Source organism: Nestor notabilis, unplaced genomic scaffold (assembly GCF_000696875.1).
Source record: "Nestor notabilis isolate BGI_N333 unplaced genomic scaffold, ASM69687v1 scaffold6598, whole genome shotgun sequence".
Lineage (NCBI taxonomy): Eukaryota > Metazoa > Chordata > Aves > Psittaciformes > Psittacidae > Nestor > Nestor notabilis.
In genome coordinates, this window is record NW_009938652.1 from 41629 (window position 1) to 53106 (window position 11478).

The following is an 11478-nucleotide window of genomic DNA, read 5'->3' on the forward strand; positions in this document are numbered from 1 at the left end:
TTGTTGTTTCTTAGCAGAAACTATGTATTGGAGAAATGATGAAAAACGTTGCTGTTACTCTGCTAGAGTCTGCAAACACTGCTTTCTTTACCAGAATTTGCTTTCAGTGCTTAATCTTTCTTTCTGTGGGAGTACACAATAGGTCTGTCCAAGTGTTAGACGGCTTCTGACCATACAGTCATAAGCCACTTCACCACTGAAGACTTGTTACATTTCAAGTAGATGGGGAAGATGCATTTTTAACTACCTTCATTCAAACCCTGCATTGTGGTTTGTGTCCCAATATATCCATGGTGCAAATACTTCTATTTTGCTTTTGGGCTGTATTTATCAGGCATTATGTAGTAACACCAGCTACCTTAAATTTCTGCACAAATGGAATACCTTGTATGCTATAATTAAATCTCCTTCATTCTTTTCTTTCAGTTACCCTTTGCCTTCCTTGCAAGATTATTATATTGCTTTGAAGAACAGACTGATAGCTAACTTCATGTTGTCAGTTGTGTCTTGGTGGACATCAATGAATCTTAATCCTTTCTTGTTTTATGTAGGGATTCAGTTTAATATGCATTCTAAAAGTGCACGCATGAAATTTAAAGTTAAAATTTCAGTCGCTAAATTATTAATTGTGTTTATAAATTGAAATCTGAGTTTCTGCCTTTTTTCAGTGTTCACGTTCGAAGGACAGACAAAGTAGGAACAGAAGCAGCATTTCATCCCATTGAAGAATATATGGTACATGTTGAGGAACGGTTTGAACTTCTTGCTCGCAGAATGCATGTTGATAAAAAAAGAGTGTATTTGGCTACAGATGACCCTTCATTGTTGCAAGAGGCAAAATCCAAGTAAGATGAACTATGTTTGTATTATGATTTGTTCCTTCTGGCTAGCTTTACAATTTCTGACTACTGTGTGCACGAATCTTAGGGGTTTTTTGCTTGGGTTTTTTAAGCTATTTATTTAATTTGGTTATAATTTGTATATTAGATTGCATTTCAGCTTCCAGTGATTTTGACTTTTCCCTCAGATATTCCTTTTTATTTTGGATGATTTTTTTCCACACGTATGCTTTTCAAAGCTTAATGTTAAAGATCTAGAAGACTTGAGCAACATACCTATGACTACTTAAGAATAAACCTGTAATGCTGTACAAGGCAAACATGAATAAATGCACCAAACTTTCTACAGAACATAAAAAGAAACTATTCAGAAATTTTGTAAAAAGTAGTTAATATATTAAGATGTGTCACCTGTCTAAACAATACCTTTCTGTGAATAGTTCAGAATCACAGCATGGTTGGGGCTGGGACCTGTGGAGATCATAGAATCATAGAATAGTTAGGGTTGGAAAGGACCTTAAGATCATCTAGTCCAACCCCTCTGCTAAAGCAGGTTGCTAGAGAAATTTTTATAAGCTGATTGACAACCTTCTCATGACTCAAAGATTTCTATATTGTGAACTTAGAAGACTTTAACCCTACATGTTGAATAATTTTAACGTTTGTCCTCAAATATGTGTGGGATTCTTGATCTATAACACTGTCTCTGTCCCTTATTTGCTCCTTATCCTCTTCTAGCTCTCCAGAACATGGGTTTAACAACCTACCCTAGGTATAGGATATCCCAGCTTGTCACAGAATATATAACTGTGCTCAAACCTGTAAATACACAGTGTGTATTTATTTACTCCTAACATGGCCTGGATTTCCCTGTAAGAACTTGCTGTTAAGTTGCATGTCTTGCAAGGTGCCACTAAGATGGCAAAACCTTCTGTTTAGTAAAACAAAGTAGGTGCATATGCAAGAATAATGTTCCATATTTAACTGTATCTTTCTTGGGTTGTGGTGTTTATGGTATAGAAACAAATTCACAGAAGCTAAGTGCCATGACAGTGTGGAAACTTGGATATCTATTTCGGAAGCATTGAATATAAGTGTATTCATTACTAAGTACAAGTTAGCATTTTTTCCTTTTGAGTACTATTTATTTGTCTACTGAACAGCTCCTGTTTCTGTTTCCAAAATTTTTTCTCCCTTGAACAGATTTTTTTATTTTTTTATTTTTTTTCCTCTTTTAAGCAAGGAAATTAAAATTCTAAAATGAAGGTAACTCCAAAGTGGCAAATTTTTTAACTCTTTTAATCTTTGTAGACTTGCTTGGAAAAAAATATGTAAGATTACATTCTGGATTACAAATTGTTTTTGGCATAAGGTAGGCAGAAAATGCTATTTTGTAGTAGAGGAATTTTCTACAGCATTGCAAGCCTGTGTGTTTCAGTTGTGCTATTTCTATTTTTCTTTCATATCTATAAAGGGTTGCTGTTTAAAATTATAGAGTTTTGAAAAAGCTAAATGAACATACACAGCTCCAGATGATGGCAATCTAATCCTTCCTTTTTTGTATATGTAGAGACAAGAACAGTAGCAGAAATAATTATGATAACATAACACTTAAAGTGCAAATCTGAACAATGAAAAGACAGGTAATAAAAAACTGAGGCTATAATATTTAATTCATTACATTGCCTTAAATAACATTAATTACGGTTTCTAACATAACAGAATTCAATATTGCTGTAGCAATCTTAGTTAGGCATTTTTTCTTTGTGTGCAGCTTTCAATCCTTAGCACAGTATACTTTAGTGTTGTGAATAATAATGAGATGCACTACCTATGTAAACATACAGTTCCTTGCACCCTATTGTTGCTTGCAATTGAGTCAAAGGCATTTTTAACTCCCTGTGATTTCATAGAAGGCAGGCTGCAATTTGATGTTTCAGCACTTAAAGGCACCTGAATACAGGTTAAGGTTGGGTTTTCAGCATAAAGAACCTTTTAATCCTTTTCTTGTGAAGAAAAATACAAATTAGATTACAGTTCTGACAGAAAAAGTTCCAGTCATATTGAACTACCAAGCTTCGACACAAACGGCTGTCACATTGTACCACAGTAGCTTATGTTACATTCATTATTGGGTGCAGTAATATTAGTAAGTACTAGCTCGATATTATATCTCTCTATACATGAGAGTGATTGGCTGTCAAACACTCTTGGCATTTAAATAATGAAAATTTTGCCAACATTCACATGAACAGGCATGTTTCTATTAAGAGAAGTGTTTCAAACTATTCATGGTCATGAAAACAGAAATGCTTTGACTGAAGTTTCAGAAACTTCCCCTGCAGTCAGATGTCTACCAACTGCAAGTATGGTAGTGGAGTTAGTACTGTCAATATGTAGAGTGTTTTTGGCTTTTTTACCGAAAGAAAGAAGTGAATGTATTTTCAGAATTAGGATGATTAGAGAGGAGCATGGTTGACAGTTCAACAGCTGTAATAACTATGGGATTAAAGCACTTCATAGAATCATAGAATGGTTTGGATTGGAAGGGACTTATCCAGTTCCACCCCCCTGCCACAGGCAGGGACACCTTCCACTAGAGCAGGTTGCTCCAAGCCCCTGTGTCCAACCTGGCTTTGAACACTGCCAGGGATGGGGCAGCCACAGCTTCTCTGGGCACCCTGTGCCAGCGCCTCAGCACCCTCATGGGGAAGAATTTCTTCTTAATGTCTAATCTACATCTCCCCTGTGTCAGATTGAATCCAGTCCCCCTTGTCCTGTCACCCTCCAAACTTCTTGCAGACCCCCTTTAGGTACTGGAAGACTGTTATAAGGTCTACCCTGAGCCTTCTCCAGGCTGAACAACCCCCAACTCAGCATGTTTCCATAGGAGAGGTGCTCCAGCCCTCTTTTCATCTTGTCCATCTCTGGACTTGCTCAAACAGGTTCACAACCCTCTTACATTGGGGGCCCCAGAGCTGAACACAGGACTGCAGGTGCAGCCCAGGACACAGTTGGTTTCTGGGCTGCAAGCACACACTGCCAGGTCATGTTGAGATTTTCATCAACCAACATTTGACAACTTTTGGTAAGCAGAGGTTGTGGTATTTGTCTTAGATAAGCGGTATGTTAGGGATGGTGTAAGTAGCTCGTTATTTGGCTGATTTAATGGGTTTTAATTAGAAAGTTTTAAATTTCTAGTATGTGTGTTTCTAGTCTATGTCATATACAGCATCTTCTCTCTTTAAAGCAGAGCATTGAAAATAATGCAGCTGAACATGTGCACCGATTCTTAAGAAGCCATATTTGATACCTTTCTGCTTTATGTATGAATCTGTTTAGGTCTCTGTCATGTATATGAGCAAATTCAAATTCAGCAAGTTACATTCTTCCTTTTAGAATATTTACCTGTGAAGTTATATGTACTTTGCTGCCTTTTTTTTTTTTTTTTGGTAGCAATTTGCCTCCCTTATGAGGGTTTTTTCCCCTAGCACTTATGAAAGCTTTTTTCCCCTCAGTATTTCACTATTTACTTCCACAATAGCAAGTTAATGTCTTTTCTTTCTGTGTGCTATCTGTATTTTAGCTGTTGTAACTCTCCCTGCCCCTGCATCATAGTATGCTTGTTACATACAATTCAGTAAGGCTTCAAAGTTCTTGAACCTCGTGAACAGTATATACATTTTCCAATTCTTTTTAGAGCAGGACCTGAACAAACACATTATTTCTTACTCCATCTGTTTACACACATGCTCACACTCTTCTTTTAGAGGGAAGAAAACTTGCATTGCCTGTTCTGGACACTTTCCCAGTTGTAGCAAATTGAGAACTGGAGCCTGGGACTTGCCTTGGTTTGTATCTGCTAAACAGTGTAGAGAGAAGCTATAGTTACACAAGTAGTTGATCAGCTTCTGAAACCAGTTGGAACTTGAAATAGACGCATAACTGTGCTTGGTTTGTGTCCTTCTCTGAGGCTGGTAGTTGCAGGATGGAAAGATTTTAGACTCTCTTCCCTCCTTGTTCTGATTTCTTCTTTTTCCTTTTTCCTGAGAGAAAAAAGAAAGAAAATCCTTTCTAGCCTGAATAAAAGTTTCAAGAATATTTTTGGTGGCTTTAGAAGAATTAGGGGTTTTTTTCATGTATTTATTTTTTTTAAGATATGTTGAGGAGATATGCTATATATATATATGTGTAGTCTGATACAAAGAAAACAGCATTATGGTGTTTGGTTTGATCTTCACAGTCTGTTCCTTTCCTGTATAGAGAAGAGAGTGTGTGGGTAATTTCTTTGGAAAGCTAGAAGGGATCCTACTGTGTTTAGGCAATGCTGTCAGTAAGAATATGACATTTTAGTATTTATTACTCATTTACCATGCATTCAGGAATCCTAGTAATAGGATCTGCTTAAAAAAAAAAATCTCCATAAGCTTACAACATATGTATTACATTAATCATAATATAAATACAGACAGAAAAGGGAATAGAAGAAAGGAAGAGCTAACTATAGAGCTTTAGAAGTTTCATTTCCATTATTCTTTGTAGTCACTGTGGCAAGAATAGCTTTAAATAGAATCTGAGACACTGTGGTGAGTGGGAAGGAGAATTAAACCTCACCTGATGCGGGAAGTCAGTGGGCCACATGAGGCTAAGCTTGAGAGGTGTATCGGCTTGGCCTTTTACTGTATTTTTCTTTATGCTCTTCTTTCAGCCTGTGTTGGAGACAGGATGGTGGACTAGAAGATTCTTTGGTCACACTGAGTATGGTTGCTATTATACTCCCATTTTAGGGTGTTTAAAAGAAACCTCTTTTGCTAAGCATGAATATAGCGCTATGTGCTATATGTGTGTGCAGCTGACCTAGTTTCAGCTGTAACAGTTGTGCCGCAACAGTGGCACATCATAAAAGTGCTTATTTGAAAACTTAAAACATGTGAGTAAATAAATGCTAAGCTTGGATCTCAGCTTTGAGGAAATGGGTTCTGAAACTGTTGGCTAAGTGAATTAGGATCAACTTTACAAAATGGAATTGAAGACCAGATTTAAAAGCATCTCAAAGACTGTTTGCAGAATAAAGGGAGGAAGGAGAAAAATTTATATGTGTGCTTAAGGAAATGTGTGAAAAATTGTTTGGGTTTGGGGGTTTTCTGTTTTGTTTTGTGTTCTGTTTTTTTAACAGATTCAATATGACACGCTTTTTGGTGTGCTTCATTTGTCAAGTTATTAGACTGATCTTTTGCTAGTAGGAAGTCAGATTCTTCAAGAAAGGTTCTTTTCTCTCTACTCAGCATGTGGATTCTGATTTTCAAAATCTGAAGCGATTATTTTTAGCAGCATTCCTGATGCCAAGAACTTGCCAAGGGGAGTGCAGATATCTTTACTGTATTCACTGTCCTAGAAATGACATCTTCTGTTAAACATTTTTTGTGTTGCTCCCCTTAGAGTTGTGTCGCTGATGCCCCTCTCTCTTCCTCAGCTGGTTTTCACAGTAGAGTATGACATATCCCTGCCCATGGCAGGGGGTTGGAACTAGATGATCTTAAGGTCTTTTCCAACTGAAACCATTCTATGAGTCTATATTTCCATTTGGCCTGCACTTTTTTTTCCCTTTAAAAAAAAACACAAGCCCAATATGATTCAAACAATGGATACAGAAATAGAATGTATCACACATATTGTGTTGTCATCTGTTGTATTTTGAGAGCTGGTTAAATATTGACGTTAATTTTAGGCATGAGAAGAAAGAAAATTATCATTGTGATAGAGTTAATTTTGAAAAAAACCAACCCTATTTCTTGATCCAAATGCTTCTAGAATTTCCCAAAAGAGGTCAAATCAGTTACTCCAGATGAATAATATTTCCACCTTCTCTTCCTTCTTTTTGTTTTATTTTGCCTTGCTTTTAATGTAACATGAACTACCCTTGACATTAATGATCAGATGCACCCTTTAAAGTTGTCATCTTATCTCTGGGAAATTTATCATACCTATATTATTTATGGGGTTTTTTTTCATTCAAAGTCATTGTTAACTGATAAAAACTTGTTTTATTTTGAAAGTAACAGACCAAGGGTTTATATTTCAAATAAAAATATTTTGACTTAAAGTATCATTATTTTGTTTGTGATATGTCAAGAAAGGTGGACTGACATGAAATCTTACATTTCTCTCTTTTTGTCTAGCAAATTGCAGATTTTTTTTCTCCTAATAACTATGAAGATACTTTTGTTGTTAGTTTAGATTTGTTTATTTATCATGTCTCTTTTACAGGTGAGTGATTTTTCTTGCACAGTGTCATGATCATTATCTAACAGAGAGTGTGGTAATAAATAAAATGTAGTCGAGTAGAAACATAATCCCATATTCTGTTTAGTAGTAGAGAAATGAAGTGATCTGGTTATATTTCATTAAAAAACAGTAGAATTAGAGGAATATAGCGTATACTGCCTGACATTTATTTCACGTCTTTTACAGTGTCAGATCTCAGACAGACTTAGTGTCTTTATTTATTTATTTCTGGATACAGAGGGCATGCTTAGAGGCAGCAGTAACATTCTAGAGTTTTCAGCAAAATTATAATGCATTCCCTGTAAAGCAGAGATGCAAAATAAATTAACTCCCTTATCTTGCAGCAAAGATGATGCTTCCTAAGAAAAAATGAAATTAAAAAAATAAAAGACTTTGCTGTTAACATGATTTGTGTTTTCACAGGTATCCAAATTATGAATTCATCAGCGATAACTCCATATCCTGGTCAGCAGGACTTCATAACCGTTACACTGAAAATTCCCTAAGAGGTGTTATTCTGGATATTCACTTCCTGTCACAGGCAGACTTCCTGGTCTGTACATTTTCATCCCAGGTAAACTGCAATACAAATACAATATAGAGTATATGTACCAGTTCTACATCTTGGTTTTCTTCATGCTCACGTTATCTTATTCTCAGCGGTCTCTCATGAAAACTTCAGGGAAGAATTAAAGGCTCAGTGTGGCATGTGAACATTTAAAGGACCGTAAGCACTGGGTGATTACTTTTCCACTGAAGTTACTGGCTTAATTAAGACATTGGAAATGAGCAAGAAATTATATTAAACATGTTGAAGAGTTCCTTGTTTTGCATAAAGTTAATGTGTAACTTGTATCCATCCATTTCTATGCAGCTTAGTTAAGGCATTTAAAATAAGTAAACCCAATTTTAAACATGTTTAACACTTCTTAATTTTGCATAAAGTTAATATATAACTTGCGTCTATCCCTTTCTACACATCGTTGCACTCCACTACTGTTCAAACATGTCTGCTGTTGCTTTAGTTGATTGTGGGAATGAAAAAGAATTAAGAAAGCAGACATTTAATTTCTCTTCAGTCTATTACATTTCTAGCAATGCAGCAGCAGCTCCATAAGTGTGAATTCTGACCACTGTAATCCGCAGAGACTTCTTGTTGCAGATAATTATATCCTACAAGCATATCCTTTCTCTAGCAGTCTGTTGAAGCAAGTTGGAGTCCATTGGAAAATGGAATCATATCATTGTGATCACTGGCATTTTCTTCTTTATGTCATATTGTATAATAATTTCATATATAATGAAAAGCTGTTTTAAAAGGTGCTTTAAGATTTAAAAAGATTGGAAAGCAGTATTTTGTGACTGATCCGCTGATCTACCTAATTCAAGTATGGCGAAGTATGATTGAAATCAAACAGAGCGTTTGTTTTTTTACCTGACATTCTCATATATGCTCTTAGGTGGCACTCCTGGTTAGGGAAGCATTCAGCTACAGATAGTGGTAGATTATGATCACACATGATTGCACAGTTATGTGGAAGTGGAGACAAAACTGAAAGTTAAAATTTACTTCAAACCCAAATTTTTTTCCACAACCTCAAATGTAAATCGTCTCCTTCACTGCCATGACAATTAGATAGGTAAGAAGCATAATATTAATATTAATATATGATTGATACAGTGATGTATTGACCTTGACAGCCAGAATTGTTAATAGCATTACCATGGCAAGAAGACTGCAGAACAGAAAAGTATAGAAAAGCATCTTATCCCACAATCATGCTTGCAGATACGTTTTTTTTCATTATTCACTAAACCCTATGAAGAAAATTATGTTTTATAGCATACTTAGGTTACTACAGCCTAAGTCAGACCACGACATGAATAAACTCCAAAGTAAAAATCCTTACTAAGAAAAGCTTGTGAGGAGCCATTGACTTTTATAATAATGCTTGATTCAGCTGAAGGATGTACACTGAATGCATATCTTGGTGAAAGAGGTAGTTATCAGCTGATACCTGGGGTTGTCTTACATGCCACACATGCACTGGTGTAGAGACAGTTCATATTCTGCAGGAAGAATTATGTGGTCTTGGATAAAAATTTAACAATAAATCTAGAACATTTTCTGCTATTATTATATTCACACAACTGTGTTAAAAAATGGTAAATGTTTGCTTTAACTAAAACACTTGGTATAAACAGAAAAAAAATGTTTAAATATAGGTACAAATGGCTTGGACAGAATATATTGAAATTGAATTGTACATTTGGAGTCATATATATTGACGTAGTTAAGGTGATAACTAGTTGGTCAAGACCTCTGGAGGTCATCTGGTACGACCTCCTTTCAGGGTACCTGGTATCTTTGAGTTTCAGTCTCATTGTGCATCTCCCTGCATTTCACAATAGACATGTTTGCTGAATGACATCTTTGGATTTCCAGAGTTGCATAAAATTCTCCTGAAGTCCAGGAAATCCTGTACTGGACTGTTACTTTCAATACCTGGGACTATGAAGTTGGTCCGAGCATCTACTTAATTTATTCTGGGCAATTTCTTTTCCTTTAATAACTCAAACTCTTCAAAAATCATATAGCACTAGTTTTACTGGTCAGGCAACAATGTGATTGATATCAATGTGATTAACATTGGGCTTTTCTAAGGTCTGGTGCAAGTTTTCCCACTGTTCATAAAGATTTCTCTTTTATGGGCTTAAAACTTGATCCTCTGATCTCTGACATTTGACCTACTGTCCCTGTTCCTTCATTGGTGAAGTGAACAGCTTGGTAATTACTTTGGCATTGAGTTTAAGCAAAATCAGGCTGTTAATGACTATCTTTTGTCCAATCTGCATGAAGAGAAAGTAAAGATAAGAATATAGTCTAATTTCCAGTGTGATTTTGGACTTCACATAAATCAATTGTATGCTGACTTTTTTCTATTTTATTTTCCTTGCCAGACAGAATCAAAATTTCATTATGAGGTATTAAGAGAAAATTATAGTATATGTGGATAGAATCGGGTGCTAAATGAAGTCCCTTGTATTAATTCTTATTGTGCTACCAAAACTAAATGAATACTGATGGAAGCTTAAGGATAGATATTTCATTACAATACTGTTAAAAGAAATTAGGCCCATCAAGTGATGTGGAGTCAAGGGAAACAACCTACATCGGCACTGCATTTCAGCAAAATCATATTGAGACATAGAGAAAAATGAGATGGTAGTTACACAAATCGTAACACAGGAGCAGTATTAAGATCGCACATTAAAACAAAAAAGCTTTTTTGTCTCTCCAGTCTTCATTTAGATGAAATTGTAGCTCCCTCTGCCTGACATATTTGTCTTCATAATCTCGTCTCCTTCCAGAATTTATTAGTCTCTGTATTTTGCATTGTACATGTAAGTATACAGGCTGCAAAAATAAATGCGTGTGTGAGTAAAAAAAGGGAGGCTGGCTTGAACTACAATTCTTCATGTGGATTCTTTGCCTGCTGCCCTCAACAGCTTACAGTTCAGTTATCCAGGTGAGAGGAGACATTGTATATTTTATGTCACATATGCAGGACACTCATTATAAAAAACCCATTTCTACTGCAATGATTTAAAATACCTTACAGAGCGTGTGTGTATTCTTCTCCTGAAGTACACACACATGCAGAGAAGAAAACATCAAAACCAGTCACAGAAGCTATAAAATAAATAACCTCTTGCCAGTGTATGGGTAATCAAGTTTATTTCTATATTATGGGGTATAGCAAGTACTTCGAAATAAGTAACTTTAGCCTGGTGTTCTGAAAGCTACTTTTGAAAAGTTATTTCAAAGATCAGATGGAGAGGGATAAAAGGAAATCTGTTACATTTTTTTAAAGCAACTGCCTCTCACAAAGCTAGGAAGGTATAAATATGTCTTGTTTGACTGATCAAAGTTCTATTCACCATAACTTCAGAGGGAGAAAAGTAAAATCAAGCATTACTATATTTATGTAGACTGAAAGTTATGAAAAAGCTCAAATGCTTCTTCATATTGAAGTCCGCTGTATTGTTAGTTTATCAAGCTCTGTCAAGCTTACTTACAATCAGAGAAAGATTCAGTAATGTAGATTAGAAGTCAGAAAGGTCACAGTGTCCAAATGAGACACCTGACAAAAAGACCTTTTTAGCCAATTGCTGAAGAGAGCTTTGTTTAATATAGTGGCAGCCTTTTCTGCTTCTGACAACTCAGAGAGATAACATGATTCTGATGTGGGGACCCATTTCTCAGTCTGAAGAAAATTCCCTTCATAAAATGCTATACAATGACATTTCAAAATGCATCTTTCTTCTCACCAACATTGTTATTATCCTGCTG

General features: G+C 35.7%; 1 protein-coding gene across 3 annotated transcripts in view; it reads left to right on the forward strand.

The window, feature by feature from the left end:
• FUT8 (fucosyltransferase 8 (alpha (1,6) fucosyltransferase)) overlaps positions 1–11478 on the forward strand; it is a 49263-nt gene that overhangs the window by 36085 nt on the left and 1700 nt on the right. For all 3 annotated transcript variants that reach the window (XM_010019439.1, XM_010019440.1, XM_010019441.1), the window contains exons 6-7: positions 669–845; positions 7548–7698. In XM_010019439.1, the coding sequence (XP_010017741.1) occupies positions 669–845; positions 7548–7698 (328 nt within the window). The remainder of the gene's footprint in view (positions 1–668; positions 846–7547; positions 7699–11478) is intronic.